A 23,266-nucleotide genomic window follows, 5' to 3' on the forward strand; every position below is an offset into this window, starting at 1 on the left:
GAAATTCATCCACATTGTACTGCACTCAACCCAGGTGAGGTGAATGGGTACCTGGCAGGAATTCATTCCTTGAAATGCCACCGTGCTGTAAAAAGGCTGCGGGCTAAAGCCGGGGTAATAATATCCAAGTCCCTTGGAAGCGCATATTGACGTTATGACATAATGTGATATGCGCTATACAAGAACTGCGTTTTTGTTATTATTATTATTATTATTATAATGTGAGAGAGTTTTTTATTTGCAATGTGGGGCGGGGGCGGGGAGATTGGCCCCCTTGTGCCCGTGGCTAAGCCAAATGCACGCACCCTTCAAACAAAAGTCCAACGGAAATCCACTTGACAAGGCTCGGCCTGACTGAGATTGGATCGATCCCGGTGTTCTGGCGAGGAATCCGGTACCATGCCCAGTAACACAAACCCAAACTGAATCCCAACCGATCAAGCTCACAGCCTTGAGTTCGAACTCTACAGTATCGTTAAGGGAGGAGTGAGTTTCTTCGGTGTGACTGTCCCTAAAAAAAACTAAACCAGTTCATATTAGGCAAAGGCCACCAAATAACTATCTTATCAAAAACTGTGGACACGGATGTTACTCACATTTATGGCAATGTCGACAGAACACGGAATATCGCAATAAGAAATATATATATATCAAACCCACAGGATATGCTCCTGATTTATTGTGTGCATGCTATTTGACAACATCTTCAGAGCCTCATAACTGAATATTATTTTGAAACATGACTATTTTTGCCGCCTGGAAGATGCGAGAGAACATCTGTTTCAGTAATTTACAGCGGGGTAGTATTTGAGCTTGCATAGATCCGACTTATATTGGTGGTACTTGGAAATGGAGCAGTCAGTCTGCTGCTGTGTGATATAATATTATAATCAGTTATTAAATGGAAGCCGAATCTTTGGAATATCATTTCACGCCTTCATGACCGAAAGTTGGAGACATTTTCATCATCTTCGCCGATAAATTACTCGTGTTGTTTATAATTCATATACGTTGCCTACAAATCATCCTCTTCAATCTCGTCAGAGTTAGACACCGGCGCGTAAGGGAGAGACTGCATTCCTTCAGAGTGTATTTTTTTTCGTATGGAAATATTTCTCATGAACAAGATGAAAACGTGTACGATCTCCAGATTGATGTTGGCAGTTATTCTCCAAAGGGTGATAAGCATTCTCGGTAAGTTAATCATTAATTTTGCCGAATTGCCCATTGTTTCATCTACTTGAAAATAATTATCATTTGTGAATGGTAAGCTATTAAACGTCAGTATGAACAGTTTTCATCGCAAGGAATGTTCGCGTGAAAGTCGTCCCTTATCAGTATATTGATTGCACTTGAATAAATAAGGTAGGACTTTCACCTAAGGATCATACACCTATAATCTTTTACAACAAAAGAGAACCAAATATGTTTTGTTCCCCCCCTCTGTCAAGGCTAACTTAAAGGGCGTAAGCATATTAATGTATGAAAATATTAACAAGAGAGGGAGCGAAGAGACCGAGCTTATATTAGGAAGGCGCTCTACATTTTGTGCATTTATTGGTATTTGGAAGGATCCTGGGCACACTTTATGTGGAATTTGTATAAAAAATACAATGAGAAGGTAGGTTTCAACATTTTTTTTTTTTTTGGGGGGGGGGGTAACTGCCCATGTCACCGTGTGTTATCATCGTGTACTATGAAGACGGTATATGACTTATCATTTTCTGGTTATTTATTCAGAGCCGATATTTAAACGAAATGATATTCATGTAAAGTCGTGTCAGTAAAACAAAATAAAGTAGGCAGAGGTCGTTATGGCCCCATTCGCACAGTAAACCATTTTGGACAATTTTCGAGCGAGCGAAGAAAGCGGGACATCAATCAATATACTTTTTGATGACAATAATGGAAGCGTCATGATGTACATGTAGTTACAACGTGATTGTGTTATAGTCAATTGTATGCATCAGGTTGTTTGTTTTAAAGGACAAGCCCATCCCAACTAAAAGTTGATTTGAATAAAAATTGAGAAATCTGACAACCATAACACTAAAAATTTCCTCAAAATTTATTATTTATTTATTTATAAGTCTTTTTTTAGTAGGGTGGCTCCATCAGTAATTGATATACTGTTGTCCTTGGAGGCCCTACAACAAAAATACAAACATTTAACAAACATGAGTATAAACAGTGTACAATGTAAATCGGATGTAAGATAAAAAAGTTATGACTAATTTCATAAAACAGTTACATGCACATCCTGGTCAGAATGCAAATGAGGAGACTGATGACGTCATCCACTCATTATTTCTTTTGCATTTTATTAAATTAATAGGATACATCCTAATTTTCTCCTCATTGTCAAGTGAAAAAACGATCTATTGCTCCATGAACATGTGAAATTAAGATATACGGTTCAGTCAAGTTGCTCCTTATATTCTAAAATATGTAGAAAATTAAATGTTATATAATTCCAACAATAAAACACAACATAAATAGTGAGTGAAGGGCATCATAGAATGTCTCATTTGCATGTCACAGGAGCAGCGGAAGCGGGGGGGGGGGGGGCTTGGGGTCTTCAGCCCCCACTTTTTTCCAAAAGCGTGTAAAAATGGCCAAATGATTGTGATTTTTTTTCATGGTCAGCCCCCCACTTTTATCTCAGCCCCCACTTTGAAAACCATTCCGCAGCCCCTGTGTCACTGAGTTGAGCATAGAACTATTTTGCGAAAAATAAGCGAAACTTAAAAATGTCATAACTTTCTTATTTCACACCCGATTTTGATGAAATTTTCAGCGTTATGCCAGATTGTTCAGTTAATTTATCATTATATTTGTTATGAATATCATTGAACTGTCTATATTGTTTTGAATATGTACTATATCACTTCGATTATATTTTGTTTACTTTGTTGGACGGAAATAAATAAATCTAGATCATTGATTTTTCTCTATTTATTCAAATCAACATTTTTCTGGGGTGGACTTAACCTTTAAATATCTTTGACATGGGCTGCTGAACGGTTTCGAAAGTATATGGAAAGGGTATAATGTGTACAAACACAATCAGATGTATGGCAATTTTATAGTTTTTTTTACATATTATGTCAGAAGTTCATGTTCGGTAATTTTTATGAACAGCTCAACTCACATGACTGAACACGTTGCTATTTGTATAAATTATATCAGTTTGCGTTATGTAAATTGCGATCACTTAAATTGCGATCATATAAATTTATCTTTCGATAATTGTTAACAAATTTTCGGCATTGCTCCTATTTTTTTAAGATCGCCATGCTCGATCTGTAACGAAAATCATATTAAGTCAGAAAGATTGGAACCAGTGGGATTTGAACCTGGCATCTACTGCTTAAACAATGACCTTAAACAAACAGGAGTAACGCCGAAAATTGTTTCTCCTCCTATTAAAGCCTCTATTCATATTCGTATTTGTCAACTGCTCTCGAATATGTTTGTGAGTTTGCAATGGGACGGACAGCCTATAGTCTTTATCTAAATGCATATGAATATAAACTGAACTCTAATAGTTTGTTCGTATATAATGCGAAAGTTACAGCATTTCAACTTTCGGTAACTATAAATAAACTCGGATGGCTCATCGATGTTTGTTAAATTTGCGATGTAACTTTCGATAGTCTATCTACATAATTATAGATATAAACTAAACTTGTAAAGATCAGGCAAGGTGACATCATTTTAAAGGGATGGTCCGGGCTGAAAATATTTATATCTTAATACATAGAGTAGAATTCATTGAGCAAAATGCCCAAAATTTCATCAAAATCGGATAACAAATAACAAAGTAATTGAATTTTAAAGTTTAAATATTCATTAGGTGGGCTGATGATGTCACATCCACTTTCCGCTTTCTTATGTTATTACATAACATCATGATTTTTTTCATTATTTCATACTTGTGTGAATAATATGTCTCCCTTATAATGAAATAAGTTGCAGCAATAAATATCTAATGCACTAAATCAGTTGTCAGTCCAATTTATCTAGTTCTTGCAGAAACATTTTGAATGAACCTCATATCATATAATAAAATACAAAAGAAGAAGTGGAGATGCGACATCGTCAGCCCGCCTAATGAATATTCACAAAATATTGCTAAACTTTAGAATTCAATAACTTTGTTATTTGTTATCCGATTTTGATGAAATTTTCGGCATTTTGCTCAGTGAATTCTACTTTATTAAGCGAAATAGATAAATACTTTAAGCCCGGACCATCCTTTAACTTTCGATTGTCTGTACATGCACTTGTGCATATTTATAAACTAATTTTCTTTTAGATGTTGATATATGAATCAGTGTGCAATGTTTAAACAGTCTTTGTATTGACATGTACATAATTATACATGAGGTAGTATGGTAAGTCTGCAATGTATAACGTTTTTTGCTTGTAACATTTTGTCGTGCGAATAAATGTCCTTTATTTGTGGTTGAAGGCCTTTTTTTTGCTTGTCAAATTTTCAGGCGGAAGAATTTGCCCCCCCCCCTTTGGAAAATCCTAGGTACCCCACATGCCATGGGCCGTTTCATAAAGATGTACGTAAGTTAAGAGCGACTTTAAGAACGACTGGAGTGCGGCGCTTAACCATCGCCAATGAATATACCATCACAAGAAAGGATCACTAGTCGTTCCTAAAGTCGCTCTTAACTTATAAACAGCTTTATGAAACACCCACCATTACAAAATATAAATTTATCTCATGTATGTTTGTAATATAGATCTGCATGTGATAATTACGGCAGTTTTAATTTTCGTTATACAGCCTACTTACCTGTGTATAGGCATATACACAGTAAAAACGCAGTTCTAATTTTTGTACACAGCACTAATTATTGTATGTAGTTGTTTAAAAAGTTTAAACAAGTGTATAAAATCATAATGAACAAAGTTTAATTTTAATGCGCAATTTCCAATAAATCAGTCGTTGTTTGAACCGTTAAACATCTCCTACAGGTTTCAAACAGCTAGCGTTGTAAACAACTTTAAGCAGCATTTTTACAGTGCAATAAAAACTGGACTCGAATAAAATGCGATAATGGGACATAATCATGAATTTTGCTAGTCTATCTTTTTAAATGGACCTTCAATCGCCTTTCACAGGAACCTGTTTTATGAAGGATGTTCCTGGCGCGGTTCCTGACCTCCCTGACGGTTATATCCGAGTGCAGTCACACCGGATAAACCGGATCCAAACCGACCGAAATGTTCACGTTATGTTATGAGTCTATCATCGCTCAGTTTGGAATCGGTTTCTCTGATATGACTGCAGCCGAACCTGCATAAAGTACAACATCAAACACGGGCTGATAAAAAAGGCGATTTCCTGACCAAAGTAGAGTATATTCTGACTAACTAATATTATATCATGCACGCTCCGCGGGGACGCAAGCCTCTTGGTCGGTAGGTCCTGGGTTCGGTCCCTGAACGACTCATATATTAGATGATGTATAGGATTGATTGATTGGATTGATCGATTTTATTCATATATATACATACATCATTTTAAACATTACATTATATTCATATTAGTATAATCATTTTTTTAAAATATATATATATATATACATGAATGGAGCATCTTAAGCTCTAAGAGCTTGAAAATGATGTTCCATGAGAAAAAAAGAATACAAAGATACATAATTATACACTGGCTAAAATAATATATTCAATGATGCGAACATCAACAAAGAGTAAAAAGAAGAGCAAGAGAGATAGAGTGAGGGGTGAAAAGAACAGAGTGGGAAAGAAAGAACTGAATAGAAAGAGAGAAATATGAGGAGAGTTTTTAACAATATATAACAAGACATGTTTGATAACGAAGACTCGTTCGTGAGGTATTTTGTTTGTATAATAAATATAAACAATATGTAACAGCATTTAAAATGAAATCACGATATTTAGGCCTACATTAGAATGATCAGTAGGAGGAGGAGGAGGGGGGGGGGGGTAGTCTTTCATATTCATAAATGTTATTTACGTATAATTTTGCAAAGAAACGTTGAGTATGATAACAGACCGTGAGGGACGCCATCATATAATACATAATTATGCTCAACTCCACTAAATATGTACTAAGTTATGGAATGCTCTAACTTCTGAAATAAAAAATATACATTCACAATATGCTTTTAAATCTAAATATAGAACAATTATTTTATCTGCATATTGATTCTACAAAACCTACACAAACATTTATGTGTGTGTGTTTTTTGGGCTGTTGTATGTAGTCTGGTTGTAATTGACCTATTGTAGATTTGATTGTTCTTTTAAGATCTTGATTTACCATGTCATAATGTATATTTTGTAAGTAAGGGGATCTCTGTTTAGCAAGCCATAGGCTTTTGTTGTGATACCCATACACATTTTATTGTATATATCTGCTTTGCATTTTATGAATTATTAATTGAATTGAAATTGAAAAATTGAAATGTTCATGATTGTTTAAACGTACTTATTGGGACTTTCCTCTCTTACAATTTTGTATATATTTTTTTCGTATTAGAATGGCATTGATTCACAGACGAATGACCCTATATTTGATCAAGCTGTTGATAGAATGATTCCACTGATTTTATTACTGACATAAATAATTTCATGAGTGAAATGATATTATGAGAGAGACAGGATGGATACAAATTTCCTTTCATAAAGGTAGTTATAAAATATGTGTGTTTTCATACCCTTTTCATAAACCTATCCTCCAATTAGCCGCCTAAGAGTAATGCGGATAATTCAATAAAAATTGCGTTCATAAACTCCGAAAATAAGCCGCATTATTTTTACGAGCGCCCGTCCTGAAAAAGGCGGATAATCGCCATGACAACTGGACACGCCCCCTCCGATGCGGTTGTGTTGGAAAAGGGTGACCTTGTGACCGCACCATGGCAATTATCCGCATTATTTGGAAATGCGTTCATAAACTCAAAATCTTATCCCGATGCCGCTATTATGCGGATAATAGCAGCATCAGAGTAATGCGGATAACTCTTGTCCTCCTCCAATTTTACGACCAAATTATGCTGCTATTAGCCGCCTAATTCATAGTAATTGGGTTTATGAAAGGGGTATCAGATAAGGCATGAAAGGAGTCTATTATTTTCTTATTTTTCATTCCTCTCTTTTCCTCCTCCTCCTCCTCCTCCTTCTTCTTTTTCTTCTTCTTCTTCTTCTTTCCTTCTCCTCCTCCTCCTTCTTTTTTTTTCTTCTTTTCCTTCTTCTTCTTCTTCTTCTTCTTTTCTTCTTCTTTTCTTCTTCTTCTTCTTTTCCTTCTTCTTTTTTTCTTCTTCTTTCTTCTTCTCCTCCTCTTCTTCTTCTTCTTCTTCTTCTTGTTCTCCTCCTCCTTCTCCTTCTCCTCCTCCTCTTCTTCTTCTTTATCATGCACCCTTCATCAGTTTCTTATATATTCGTTCTTGACACGGACATGACGGAGGGGCAGTTATTTTCTTTGCATTTGAATACAATGTGTGTTTTTTAACATATGTTTAACAGAATACATCGTTATCGGAAAATCTTATTTCTGATTTGTTGATCAAATCAAATAGAAACAAAATTTCCTTTCACATTTGACGTCATATCTTCAGTACAACATTTCTAATGTAATTGATTTTGTCTTTTTGTTGTATAAACTTGTTACTTTGCTTTAAGCATAGATCTATCGAGATCTATTAATAGCTCCATGCTTTAAGTAAATAAGAAGCGGTCGTATACTATTTAATAACAGCGTTCTTTTAATTCATTTTAGACAATGTTGGTGATGTCAACGGTTAGATTAATATGAAAGTGAAAGAAATACCGACTGAGACAAGAGGTATACATATTGTCCCGTTAATCGTGGTAATTCGATTTGGGGTTAGAGAAATGCATTTTATTATATAATATTTTCTTTGGCAAAATATTGGTCATTAAATCATACGAACTGTCTTAGACAGTGACAGGTCTCGAATGATTCTAAATTTCACAAAGAAATCCACATGACTACACGGCTTGGTGTGTGGAGGTGTTGCCCTTTAGAAATAGTCCAGTTCTATCATTTTTCCCCACTTATTTCGATGAAAAGTGCTCCAAATTTCCTGAATCATTCAATGTAAAACTGTGGTGTTAAAACTGACACTAATTGGTGTATGAGACCACACCCTGAGGTGTTAAAATAACACCCTAGAGATTGAACATAACACCAAAGAGTGTAAATGTAACAACCATAGGTGTTGTAATAACACCTATAGGTGTAAAACTAACACCACCAATTTAACACCGGTGTAAAATAACTGGTGTGGTCCTCTATGTACACCGGTTAACACCACAGTTTTTGCTGTGTTGCGTCTTTAAATGACATCGATATATACATGCCCTTGTTCCCAAATACAATGGCTAAAAATAAGAATTATTTGATTTTTTTTTGTTTCCCCTGGTTTCAGGTCACGAGAACATTTGCCCGCCTCCGAAAGTCTACCCAAATTCCGAAGTTGAATGGAGCGACAGAACGTTGGGGGCGCATGCCACGTACTATTGTCGAGACGGGTATGAGATGAACGGGCCCGCCGATACGATAGTAAGATACTGCGATGAAAATGGAAGATGGAAAAGTAGCATAACGCCTCAATGCAACGGTACGTAGCCTATAGGAAAACAAAATCATCAACAAAGTCTTAGCCCTCACTTCCTCATGATTTGGGCAATTTGGGAGCGAACGTGTACGTTTTTTTAGCAGTCGATTTGGCAAGGTATAACAATAGGCCAAATTCAATAATTTTATGTGCAGATGACGACAAAAACTTTTGAGGAGTCTTGTAAGTGACGACATGTAACTATTTAGAAGTCGATTCGGGAAGATACCTTATGTCGCAGTGACAACTTGTTACTTTTAAGGTGTCGAACTAGTAAGATACGTTATGTCGCTATGGCTACATGTAGGCCTATATCACAACAAATGTCAAGGATTTGAAATAAATCCAGATCGGCTGTGAATAGTGACCAGCCGAAATTGAATTTATTTTTAATCTCAAGCCAGCTTTTCAATCTCTAAAGATTTGAATTAAAAACTTTGAGATTTATATTTAAATCTTGATTTAATATTCGGATGGTTATTAAATCCTTAACATTTAGAACAGTGTTGTAGTGCCTTGATGCTCGGCCTTGGCCTTAAGGCGCCTTAAGGCCTATTTTTTCAAAGCCTTGGCCTTGAACATTCAAGCCTTGGCCTTGAGAGGGCCTTGGCCTTGGCCTTGAGGATTTTGAGCCTTGAAATTTCAAGGCATTTTCAAGGCATTTTCAAGGCTTTTTCAAGGCATTTTGTATTTTGTACTTTTATTTGTTTTATATAAGTAATTATAAATGTTTCAATTGTTCTGTATATCTAATGACACTAAATACTACCAGTCAGCAGTAGCAGCAGCAGAAGCAGTAAGTGTACTTAGCAGTGCCATCAATTGCAATTATCACATAATTATGTAACAAAGAGAAGTGATGAAAATTAATATTATTTATTGGTAATATGATGTAATCATGACTAATAAGGATAATGACAATATCAATAATAATGATAATAACTATGATTAGGATTATAGTCAGTGGCGTAACTACAGGGGGGGGGGGGCATGGGGGCACGTTCCCCCCCCCATCGGCTGACTAAAAAAAGGAGGAAAAGAGGGAGAAAGGAAGAGAAACGTAGTGGGAAAGAAGACATTAATGTTCATTATAATGTTATAATCATGTTATGTTACATTACATTAGAAACATTTTTTTTCACATAAATGAAACATAATTTGCTCAGGGCATATGTCTTCATTGTTCCTGGTGCTCCCATTGTCTGTTTACCGAGATATATAATCCTGTTATACTAAAACCTCCCGTTTTCAAGTCAATATACACCAAACTACCAAATATATTTCCTCGCACTTCGAGTTATTCTTTTACATGTACAATAGTATGCTTCTTTTTCATGAATACTTTAAGTGATTGTCCTATTTTAAGGTCTTAATATAAAACATTTCCTGTCCGTGCCTACGTTCGCAGTAGTGGATTGGTGAAAGGTGTCTGCTCTCCATCAATTCCTAGAATGAGTCCTTAAAATGTCCCTTTTTCTGTTTTCTGATCTGAATATCAAAAATTTTCAGCTCGCGCTTCGCGCTCGCATCATTTGGTTAGTGAACTACGTAAGGTCTTCTTGAATTCCTACAAACAAGCCTTAAAATGCCCCTCTTCAGGTCTGAATTTCCTAAATTTTCAGCTCGCGCTATGCGCTCGAAAGATTTGATTAGTAAGATGGGCATGTTAATCATGATTACAAGTGCTTTATGTGCATGTTTAGATGTGATTCTAACAAAATCAGCAAGCGCTTATTGGCACTCCCATTAGATGACTATGGTGAGATGTGTATAATCTTAATAGATAAAAGATTCCTAAAATATAGTCCTTAAAATCTTCCTGTTTGGGGTCAATATTTACAAAAAATTCAGTTCGCGGTTCGCGCGCGCATTATTTAGCGAGACAGGTACGTATCATGATTAAAAAAGATTGATTGTAATGTCCCTTTTTAGGTTTGAATATCAAAAATTTTAAGCTCGCGCTCGCATTATTTGACTAGTGAGATACATGTCCGTTTATTGGCACTGTCCTTATAAAAATATCTCTATTAGGTCAGTATACCTGGCAACTGGGCGCGCTTCGCGCGCTCACTAGGCAATTCCAAGTTTTTGCTGGTGCCCCCCCCATGCCGTGACCCACGGTACGCCACTGATTATAGCGATTTTATGACAGGAATAATTCTGACAGATCTGACTGCAATTTTGACAACAATTTTCATACTTTAAAAATAGCTTACTCTAAAGAATGATAACAAGGTTGATTTCTATTCCATTAGGTTTTCCTTGTATTATTTTCTTTGACCAACAAGAATGTTTTAAGTCTTAATGATATTCTGAAAAGATTCGGTAAACTTGAACACAAACTTCAATTTTGTCATTTCCAAATGGGCTATGGCATCAATGGCATGATGAGCCAAATATTTTGAGGGGCCAAGCATGGCATACAGAGCAAAATTTTAGGTTTCAAAATCAACAAATTTTGGATTGTGCTTGCATAAATTATTGTTAAGTAAGGTTCGCATTCAATTTACACAAAAAATGCTTAGAATGTCTAGTTTTTAGGTCGGAATATTACAAATTTTTGAGCTCGCGCTTTGCGCTCGCATTATTTGATTGGTGAGTTATGTATCCTATTTATGAGTCACTAAATGCAGTCCAGAACAGCTTCCTTTTCTGGTCAGTAAAAATTTCAGCTTGTGTTTTGTGCTCGCGTTAATTTGTTTAGTAAGATGCACACCTTTTCCATGATTACAAAAACAGCTCGAAATATTTAAATTTCATTTCTTATTACATCTTATTACATCTCGCAAGGATGCCCTTTTAACAGTGATTAGCACCATAATTGACCCAAAATCGAGTTTTACAACTTCAATTTTTTTTTCAAAACCACTTGCTCGCTATGCTTTCTATAGCGGGAATTTAAAGCCTAAATCAAAATATCTGTCTTATCAATTAGAAATCACTTAAAAAAGCTTTGCTGAACTTAATTTCCACAAAACACACAACTTCTTCACACAGTTGATAATCTCATTTTGAAAATATCTGTTTGCACCAAAATTCTCATTTTGACTTATACTGTAAGTGCATTTTTGGCTTTGACCTTCCCCCCCCAAAAAAAAAAAATTCTGCCTCCCCTGTCCCAGGTAGAGGAGAAAGACATATGTTGAGAATGGGCATGCCAGGATCAGATCACCTTGGTAATAATAATTATTGCAATGTGAATCGTCTAGAACAATAATTAAATGTACGAAGGTAACTATATACTTATTTTAATTTTATGTCTAAATCTACATGATCTATCATGAAATTATTTTCGTTTTAAATGTACAAGGGTAAAAATATTTGCTCGCTCACACCTTTTATACATTTGGTCCTGTGTGTCATGTATGCCGTCTAAGCATTGTTGTCTAATTTTTTTTCCATATATTGTACAATTGAAATGCCTTGGCCTTGGCCTTGAAGTTTTCAGGCCTTGGCCTTGGGTTTCCATGCCTTGGCCTCAGCCTTGGTTATTGAAGCCTTGGCCTTGGGTATTAAAGCCTTGGCCTTGGCCTTGGAGGTTTGAGCCTTGACTACAACACTGGACTGATTTAGAATGTAACTTTTTAGACTTCGTCTTGTTAATATAGCTAATATGACCATTATCACAATCATGGATCTTTTTAATTTCGATTTCGCAGCACACCTTATCTTGCCATGTCAACATACGAAGTAAACAAGTCGATTAATAATACCATGTAAATTTTTTTGATGTCGACTTGGCTACATCAATTGTGTCACCATGTATCCATGTCTATACTATCAAGGTAAAAAAATCGACAATTGTTATTTGTCGACTTGGCAAGATGAAAAATCTCGCCATTTAAGAAGTTATCAGTTAAATGCTTTCCTATACACTTATTTGTCTGTTGATTTACTGAACGTACAATAAAACTGCTTTAAATATTTTGAGAAAACGACATTTCATTTTTTTTATTCACGATTCATGGGAAGCGGCTCGAAATGAGTTGACAAACTTTTTAAATATCTGATGAATTTTCCTCATCACTGTAAAAAATATTTGGTAAAATTCTAACCAGCACGAGGTTGTGTCCAACCAATTTTAGGCAGTATTTAACCCAATGCGGGAAGCACTGGATACATAAATATGCCCAAAAGAAATGCCCAATGTTGGTTGGATACATAATTACCCTCATGGAGCATTTTTACCCAATATTTGTTAGAGCCCACACCTTCACCAATATTCTTTACATTTTTTCGGCATGCTATTTTACATTTATTTTTTTTTGTCATGGAAAACTTGCCCTTTCAGATATTTATCCTGCATACATACCGAAACTTACACACACATACAATTGCTCTCACCATACCAGTTGTCCAGTGTCAACCGCCCGCCGTCCCCGCCTATGGGAATGTCACTTACCTCACTGGGCGTGGCGAGTATGGTTCAGTGGTTTACTACCAGTGCGGCAGGTACTTCAAGAGGTTCGGTACCCCCTCGGCGCAGTGCTTGAGCGACGGGACTTGGTCAGAGAGAGCACCCACGTGTCAAAGTGAGTACTTGATGTGACACCACAAATCTCATTTGGATGAAAGAAAAGAGTTGAATAGTTCATTTTTGATAGTGTGATGGAAAACTGAGGCTACCATGTACACTGCAAAAACGCTGGAGTTGATTTAACACCAGCCTCGTATCTATATTGGTGCACACCAGAGCAATGTTGAAACAGCATGGTTTTGGCGTTAGGCTAACACCATATTGGTATTTAAGCGACACCAATTACTAAAACCAATATCGATTTGATTCTTAATTGGTGTCTTTGGTGTTGTTTCGAAACTTCTCTGGTGTAGACAAATATAGATTCCAGGTTTGTGATAAATTAACACCGGCGTTTTTGCAGTGTAGTGAACCTGTCAGATTGGGGACGTCGTCTAGGGCAGGGGTAACCGCCCCTATGATCTTTCAAAAAGTATTTAATAAATCACTTTTTAGCAGGGACGCTGCTCTCACTCTTCAGGTACAAAGTGAAGTGGATTTATGATTATGATTGATTTCATAACTGCGTTGGTATAGCAGTTTCTTAACTGAAGTGCTGGTTTACTATTCAGGGTAAATAAAACGTTATTATTATTATGGTGATTTTCTCCTGACGAAGACAAAGGACGTCGACAATATAAGCATTTTCCTTACTACTTGATTGGTTAAAATGGGTTGAGGTTTCCAAGAGTGCACAATTCCAGGGAAGAACAGACTATACACTCTTAAAATTTTGGGCAACATACTGTCCACAAAAAATTAATTACAAATTTATCCACAGTATTGTTAGTTTTCAACCAATACTGTGTATTTTTCATCGAAAGCGCACATTATTGGTTTAAAACTACCCGTAATTGGATAAAGTTTTAACCAATTGTTGTGTGGACAGTATGTTACCAAACATTTTTAAGAGTGTAAATATACATACATTCATACATACACACGTACGTACACCCATACACACATACACACACATACATACCTGGACCCGTTTCATAAGGAGCTAGCCTACAACTGTTGAAACTTTGCCATTATGGCAACTACCATGGTAACAGGGCTTAGCAGCCAATCATAATCAAGGTTTCAATGATAGTTGCCATAATGGCAAAGTGAAAATAATTGCAAGTCTTTGTGAAACGGGCCCCTGATCAGCCTGGACTGCAACCGTTGGTTTCACGCACTCGGTGATCTTCAGGCGGACTGGTTTTCTTAGACATCTTCGTCTGTGACTTTGAGATTATTTTAGACCTCTTGTTGAGTGAAGTTTGACTGTTTGGTGATTATTATATAATCTTTCACCTTTCAGAAATTGTAGAACTCATCTTACCCATCTTACAGTCTTAGGTTTAGATTTAATTAAGGCAGACAGGAGATACGTTTCTTTGTTCGAGTGACGCGTTGTGCTGCAGAATTTGTGATCAGTTTGAATCTGTTTTTTTTTAAATTCATTTTTGGGGCGTAGTGGTCTAGTGATTAAGGCTCTCGTCTTTCAATCTGGAGGACGTGGATTCAATTCCCATCCGTTTTTCTTCGACAAGAAACCACTCATGTTAACATAACTAACAGTTGGTATAGTTTATCATAAACATTTGTTTTGGTGATTGATTGGTGATTTGTGTTACCTGATTGCTAAGAAAGCAAGTATTGCTTGTAAGCAATCAACCAGAGGACCGACGGCTTAAGGTCCCTTCCGAAGGACCTGGTACTGAGGATGAATGCCTTACCAAAGGGCACTAGCGCACCAAATGGGAATCGAACCCGGGTCACCGGAATACGAATCCCCCGCTCTATACCGACTGAGCTATCGCGCCTCCTTGTTTCGGTTCAACGAGTGTGACAAATTGACTCAAAACTTGTTGTTGGAAAATAGGATGAAAGCCTAACAGGCCAGGATGTGCGTTACAGACTCTAAATAGGGAGTTTGTGCATTTGCTACAGAGACACTCTCTACAACGCATCGATTCCTTTGAAAAAGCAAATTGAAATCACAATGGAGAGCTGAGGGGTTTTTGGCGAAAGTTGGTGGACTGGGACAGCAGATCACCCGACGATTTGCACCAGACGAACAATAGTTGCAAACATGTCGGTGACCAGAGTCAAGAGATTCCGATGGTGTCCCGGTCCACCAACTTTCGACAAAAGACTCCCAGCTCTCCATTGTGATTTGATTTGCATTTTCAAAGGAATTGGCGCGTTGTAGACAGTGTCTCCGTGCTAAATGCGAAAAGTTCGGAATGCCGCCACAGGCGCGGCCACTTACACTGACGAGTGGATACCATGCGCGACCAAAAAAAAACACGTAAAAGGATGTCTTTTTCACGATAGGGAACGTTACTTATGTAACGTGATAAGGGTGTCAAAAACACAAAAATAATGAAAAAGGGTGTCTATTTCGCTAGGAAAATTACGTGTTTAGGGTTGAATTTGCGGGGATGATAAAACAAAATTAAAATGATCTATAAAGGATGTCCTTTTTGCCCCAACACTGCGTGTTTAGAGTCCGATTTGCGCGAGGTGTGGAAGCTGGGGTGAGTACTAAACCAAATAAGGTAAGGCCGATCGACGACCGAAGGACCCGTAACAATGAAACATTCCTGTACTTGTTTATAGGGGTTCATTTCAGGGAATATTTGCCAAGAGTATCGTTTTGTTTCCAATACTTGTTGTTAAGGGTAGGGTTTCACACGCCAATACTTGTTAAGGGGTGCATTTTCAGAATATGGAAATTACTTGTTTAGGGTGCTTTTCAAGACCCCATGGTCGCGCATGGTATCCACTCGTGAATGGAAGTGGCCCCCCCGGGAGGCGCACACGAGCATGCGCGGATCAAGGGGTGCAGAACGTACCCCCTTACCATCTTTTTTTCCCCTCATGAGGCCAATGTTTGGGAATAAAATGGATTCCGTGCATGTATGCTTACGTTTGCATTCAGATCATGGATTTATCAGAGCCGTGACGGTGAGGGGAGGGGTGGGGCTTGGGCTAGGACACGTGACCCTCTTTCAATACAAATTTGTACATTATTTCTCCATCTTGATATGTACAGTGTCCCTTCTTAATGAGGGGGCAAACGATTAGAATTGTCATTTTTCTTTGCGAAATGAGGTTCGTTCGTTTTTTGTTGGAAGTTGTGCAAAACAATAATGGATAATTTTATTTGTTTCACTTTTCCTGACATCCTAGACGCGCCCCAGGTTATAATCATTCCCTTCCCGCATACCTCGATGTCCGATTTGAATTGGTTAAAATTATAGCATTTGTAAAGGATAATTAAAAAATATAAATGATTGTTCTGTTTAAAAAAGAAACCAATATTTGACGAGTGATACTTAAACTTGTAATTTGATCAAAATTGACGTCAAACCGTAGGAGGGATAATATCTTCAATTTGTGCTGGTACAATAAAATCATTTTAAAATTCTGACAACAAAGTGCATATAAACTTACTGAGTAGATAAAGAAATAAATTTCCCTGTATTTATAATATGTAACAACTCATTTCAAATTTGTATAGTTTTCCGCCAAAAGGGTACCAAGTGAAATTGAATATTAACTGAGGTAAGTTGATCATTACATAAAAGGCATATATCTAAATTATGTAAACTCGGGATTGTCATAAAATAACCCCCAAAATCAAATTAATAAGCTTACTGATTAGATAGAGAAATAAATTTTCTAGTATTTATATGCAACAACTCTTTTTATATCTGTATATCTTCCCGCCAATATGGAATCCCAAGTGAAACAACTTACCTCAGTCATGGTGTAATTTGAACATTAACTGAGGTAAGTTGATCGTTAGATTAAAGGCATATATTTTGAATTAGGTAAACTCAGAATTGTCATAAAATAACCCCCAAGGTCAAAATAATAAGCTTTTTTCATTAATGGTAATACTTTTTAATGTATCAAAACCGAGAGAACATTAAATAAACCAGACCAGGGAACGTCTTCATTTTGAATTAAAATTATAAATTTGGATTTAATAAGTTCTTGCACGGTCAATTACATGATTTACCGGAATAAAAGAATCCATTAGAATATCAAATCTTACCCAATACACATCATTTTACAAACTTATTTTGTTTTCAAATTTACCAAAAAATGGTAAAGAACAGCAATATCCACAATGATAAAAATATCAAAATAACATTGTGCATTAAATTTTTGTTTATTTGTTTGTTCTTATACTATACAGTGCGTATAAAAAAAGTTTACACTTAGAAAAAGTCCTGTAAAATTATGAATTTGTAATATCCTGAAGATTTTTCCACATTTTAACATTGATACAGATCCATTGAAGCAAATGACAATATAACTGTTGAAAAATATTTCCGCTTGAGTGAGCATCACTTACTTTTGAAGAGGTAGTGAAAAATGATTTGCGCAGTACTTTGAAATAGTTATGCGAATAAAAGTAGACCTTAATCACGAAGAACACATAGAATTTAGCTAGTAAAATTGATTTGAAGATATTTTTTACCTTTTTAACTTGTTTCCTTGCCAAAAACACTTCGAATAGTACCGTTTCGCCCCACCCCACTCCCCCACACACCGAGGCCATCGTGACGATATTTGTTTTACACTGAGCTGTGATTTACATGAAATGGCTTAGGCTTGATTTTCATTTTGTTAATCATTGTCAAGCTTGGGAAAAGTGTGGAGAAACAAGTATTACAGGAAAAATGAAATGTAAACCCACTTTCAGTTATAATAACTTAGTGAAAAATGTTGGAGATCTCTGATATAAGCTTATGTTTAGAGTTAGTTATGTCCTCAGATCCAGCTGGCACAAAAACGGTAAAGGTTGTGCTTAGAAAGTGTTAATTTTTGATTTTGGTGGCAAATTGTTACATGTTTGCATGTATACGTTTTATTTCAATTGACTCAAAGTGAAAGGGAAATGTATGAGAAATGTTTCGCAAGGTAAGTTTGACTTCGCCTTTTCCCCTTGACACAGCGTGAAAACAAGCATCTCTGCGCAAGCAGATTTCTGCGAGCTTTACAAAAATGGACAGCGCTCACTCAAGTGTAACATTCTGTCAAAAATTTTACTTTCATCGGATAGATGAGACCTAAACCCAAGAATGTATGTGGAAAAATTACCCACATGTTGTATATTTTTTAACTCCCACGACTTTTTCGAAGTGTAAACTTTTTTTTGATACGTACTGTATACATTATCCCTGTTAATTGATCATACGCATGATATACATGTACAATAATAGATGTTATCATAAAACAACAACAGCAAGATTATTTGACCACACCCCTACATTAGGCGATAAAGAGATATTTCATATACAAGATAATTATGAATTGACGTTTGATGATTTGAAGTTCGATTAAAGGAGAATGAAACCTTTGGAACAAGATAGCTTGTGTGAAAACAGAAAAATCAAAGAAACACATCAACGAAAGTTTGAGAAAAAATCGGACAAATAATGAGGAAGTTATGAGCATTTGAATATTGCGATCACTAATGCTTTGGAGATAAGTCGGCAATGCGACAAAGATGTGTGATGTCACTTGTGAACAACTGTCCCCATTACCATAATATATATTTCCCTCAAACTGCCTCTTTTGTCACATCTATCAGTAGATCATGTGTTCTTTCTATAGGAGGGCATATAATACAGATTTTTAAAGAATACATCATGGATAAAGAGTTTGTATCATTAGAAAAAGCAAAAATATACATTTTGGGGGTATTTTATAGTCCATCAAAGGGAAAGTTGTTCATCAGTGGCATCACACATCCTTGTCGCTTTGCCAATGGGAGGAACTCCATAGCATTAGTGATTGCAATATTCAAATGCTCATAACTCTGTCATTATTTGTCCGATTGTTCTCAAACTTTCTTTGTTCTTTTTCTTTGATTTTTCTGTTTCTACACAAGCCTACTTGTTCAAAAGGTTTCATTCCCCTTTAATAATAGTGCTTTATATAAAAAAAATCATTCACTTATCCTTTTTTTGTAACACTGTATTTCATATATTTTAATATCCATTATACTATTTCTATGAAGAATTCAAATATTTCTTTCAAATTTGACTTTACTTTTTATTTCAATTTTAAGTTGCCAAATGAAGCAGTACATTAAAAATTATGTATTATGTTCTTAAATAACAATATCTTTATCTCAGTAATTGTTCGATTTTTTATCAGTTTCAATGTCAATGCAAATTATGTTTGAATCTAACCGAAAAGAGTCAAGAATAATGACAACCATTACATGCCTTTAATTAAATAGTGTACACAAACTAAAATCGTTTATTCTGTCGATTTGAACCGAAACAGATATTGATTTTACATTTAAAGGTTTGTACAAAAATACTTGATATTTTTTCAACAATAGCATCATCTGCGTTGAAATATAATAAGCAAAAAATAACGGAATGCATTTGGATAACGAGACACAAAAATGCATTATGTTGTTAGTAGATAGGGATGTGCTATTTTGCTCGAACAACATTATCCCAGGAATGGCAGAGGTTTTGTAAATTTATATTCATATTCTTTATTATTTTTTCAATACACATTCCAAAACGCATTAAATTTCATAATAAATCGTTTTAATTGGGAAAAATACAACTGCATTAAATAAGCAGATTCTGATATGTACAAGTAAAATAAATAGAATGTAGGGGCCTACTGAAAAAAAACAATGCTTGTAAGATGTAGACCCCCTGTCTAAATTTCATATAAGGGTGATATAATTAAAACCAAACAAGGTATTCAGCAAAATTCTATAAATTTACATACAAACTTTGTACCATGAATGTATTTACAATATACATGTATACACAATATATATACACAAATAGATATTGACATTAAAATAATCGACGCTACAGTGGATTTAAGTCACAAAATTCACTAGATATTTGATTAAATCAGTATAAATTATGAAGAAATTTGTTAATTAGTAATCTAAATCTATTTTATAAATATATATATATATATTTTTTAAAGGACAAGTCCACCCCAACAAAAATTTGATGATGTAAAATAGGAAAGTTATGATATTTCGAACTTTCGCTTAATTTCACAATAAACATGTAGTTATTATACAAATGAGATGAGAAATGTCGTCACCCATTCACTATTTTGTTGTATATGAAACTTGAAATATTCTAATTCTCTCCTCATTGTCCTGTGAAACAAACTTTTGTTCATTCCTGAACTTGTCGCATCAGTAATAATTGAAATATTTTACAACTCAAACAATAAAAGACAAAATAAAATTAAATGCGAGTGGGATATTATCGACTTCTCATTTGTATATCACTGAGTTATAATATGCATATCACTTTTTTATGATAAATAAGCAAAACTTTTAAATGTCGTAACTTTTTTTATTTTACTTCCGATTTTAATGAAACTTTCAATATTATGCTTCCTAGATTTTTCCCTTTTGATTTAAATCAGCATCTTTCTGGTGGACATGACCTTTAACATTATCCCCATCATAGTGGGTATTAATATCGGAATTCTACTCAGAATGATAACATTCCATATACTTACCGAACGAGAAAGCGCCACTTTACAGTCAACAAAGACAACAGTATTTAGAAGTAAGTCAGCGAGAACGATGTTGAAGGCGAATGTTGAAGGCGAATATGAATTGTTTCTTTCGAACTCGACGATGACAGGCGATAGTGAGTAGTGTGATGGCCGTGATGATGATACCAATAATTGATGTGATCCCGAAGATGTGAAAGAGAAGCTTGAACGTGTACCCATAGAAGTAACATGTATGTGACCGGTACCAATTAGTATACCAGGAGTCATATGACCCCAAATCAGTCCCATTCAAAGAAAAATTGCTTTCAATATCCATCCTAAGATTAACTTTTGAGTTAGAATTCATGCGATGTGATCTCTAGTAGAACCAAAATCAGGTATGATTATTTAGGGGCCATGAGCAACGTATTCAACAATTTAATATAAAACACTATAATAGATTATAATAGACATGATTGATATCAATAGCTTCTAATTATTATAATTCACAAACTCTGATTTCTTTAAGAATAGTTCATGTAAAACAGAGGAATAAATTTTAAATTAGACAAATAAATTGAAATGAGTACTACATGCAAAAAGTATTATGCCGTTCTGGGCCCTTTGTAAATCTAAACAAATAATAAATAAATGATAATACAAATCATTAACTAATTTTTATCAACGGCATTTAAGAAATCAGAAAAATGGCTTACACAACTGACAAAACTTACAAGTTTTGTCAGTTGTGTAATATCCGTTTTACTTTTAAATACAAATGTCATCTGAGGTAACTTTAGTTATTGAATTGTGTTCCTTAAATCTAGGATTATGTTAAATTATATCCTACAGAAATCAAATCCTGTATGCTGATTGGTTTAAATAGCATCATGTGACCAAACATATTCTAAGATGATGTCGAAAATGAAACGCCCACCGAAGAAAATGTGCTATTCCGTGACGTGACGAATTATGGAATAGTCGACTATATCATTAACGTCACAGGTCATTGACCCCGGGTCATTGACGCAGATCATGCAATTTCTCTGGCGCACCGGTCAGCAAGTTGACTCTACCGGGCAAGTCCCGTGAAGGGACGGCGCAGGCACAAATCCGCGTTCCGCTGAGCGCATGGTTTCGGAAAAAGTAGATCAGCCTGCGCAGCGCGTTATCTATTCTTAAGGTCAGATTAGGAAAAAATGGACTACGTGTACAAGAGTAAATAAATATTGTTCTACCTTATTAAGTTATTTAAGGTAGGATATAAAACAAATATACCATGCCTTTATTTCGAAAGTATAGTATACAAATATACCAGGCTTTGGGTAAGTATTGCGAGAATTATTCATCCGAGGGCTTGTCCTTTGTAGGCAAGATCCTCCGTTTTACTTTTAAATACAAATTTCATCTGAGATAACTTTATTTATTGAAATGTGTTCCTTAAATCTATGATTGTGTTATACATATATTATATTATGTCTTGTAGTATTTTCGACCTTGTTATGTTATGTTTATCATATTAAGTACAATTGTGATATGGAAATCAATAAATCAAATCAAATTATCATTATCATCATTATTATTATTTTTATTATTATCATTCCGTTAAAATTGTATGTGTTTCGTTACGTTCAACGCAGAAATTAATAAAAAAGAAAAACCCGGAAAATGAAATGCAATTAAAATGTTATTTGTTACGTGTTCGATATAGTTCGTTGCAGATCACCATCACTCCCAAACGGTACTGTTACCCATCTCAACGACCATGTCTGCCTCGAGTTCAGCGAAGACCGACTCGAATGGCCTTCAGCTCAGGCGAGATGCCAGCAAAACTTGGGTAGCCTCGTGACCATCCGCGACATCGAAGCACAGGAGACGATCAGGGCGACGTTGATGGACATCGTCGATGATGGGAACACGGATCGTTTTTGGATAGGGGCGGAAGAACGCCGGAGCAGCGTGGCGCAGGCGACGAGGAACTGGCAATGGGTGGATGGTAAGTTTATCGGGGGGGGGGGGGGTAGTTCCCCCATAAATTTTGAACACTTATATTTTTTAACTGAAAATGAGAACAAATTTTCTTTAAGAACTGTGTAAGAAAATCTTTCAATTTCACTCTAGGACAAATGCAAAAGTACCACCATGACAAGTTCGGTCGCTTTGCTCCTGTTTGATTTTCTTCGATTTTTTTTACGCGTCTTGCCCGGGGGGGGGGGGGGTTACGCTTTCATTAGTCAATTGGCAGATCTGACATCTTTCCTTAAATTGTGAGTTCATTAGATAAAAAACCGACAATTTCTTTCTTGATATGGCCCAAGATTGGTATTGGTATTTATTTTCCATATCACAATGTTAAAAAACAATACAATGTAAATGTATGTACATAAAAAATCAAAAGTGAGATGGCTGGTTATGCCCACTCAGCTTTGTTAATGTAACAAAACTGTTCTTCCCTGGGGTCCAGAAAATAGATAAGGATAAGGACCCTCATACGGCCTTCCGTGTAATAATCAGACTTCATTGCTCATTACTCTGGCAGGTCAAACGAGTGTGTGTGGGTGTTTATTTGTCTGTGAGAGAGCGTTTCAACAACATTTGTAGT

General features: G+C 35.7%; 1 protein-coding gene across 1 annotated transcript in view; it reads left to right on the forward strand.

The window, feature by feature from the left end:
• Nucleotides 1-424: 424 nt before the first annotated feature.
• LOC121431128 (CUB and sushi domain-containing protein 1-like) overlaps nucleotides 425-23,266 on the forward strand; it is a 28,223-nt gene continuing 5,381 nt past the window's right edge. The window contains exons 1-4 of the mRNA XM_041628631.1: nucleotides 425-1,194; nucleotides 8,454-8,645; nucleotides 12,995-13,174; nucleotides 22,376-22,660. Of these exons, the coding sequence (XP_041484565.1) occupies nucleotides 1,104-1,194; nucleotides 8,454-8,645; nucleotides 12,995-13,174; nucleotides 22,376-22,660 (748 nt within the window). The 5' untranslated portion in view covers nucleotides 425-1,103. The remainder of the gene's footprint in view (nucleotides 1,195-8,453; nucleotides 8,646-12,994; nucleotides 13,175-22,375; nucleotides 22,661-23,266) is intronic.

The sequence above is a fragment of the Lytechinus variegatus genome, chromosome 17, assembly GCF_018143015.1.
Source record: "Lytechinus variegatus isolate NC3 chromosome 17, Lvar_3.0, whole genome shotgun sequence".
Classification (NCBI taxonomy): domain Eukaryota; kingdom Metazoa; phylum Echinodermata; class Echinoidea; order Temnopleuroida; family Toxopneustidae; genus Lytechinus; species Lytechinus variegatus.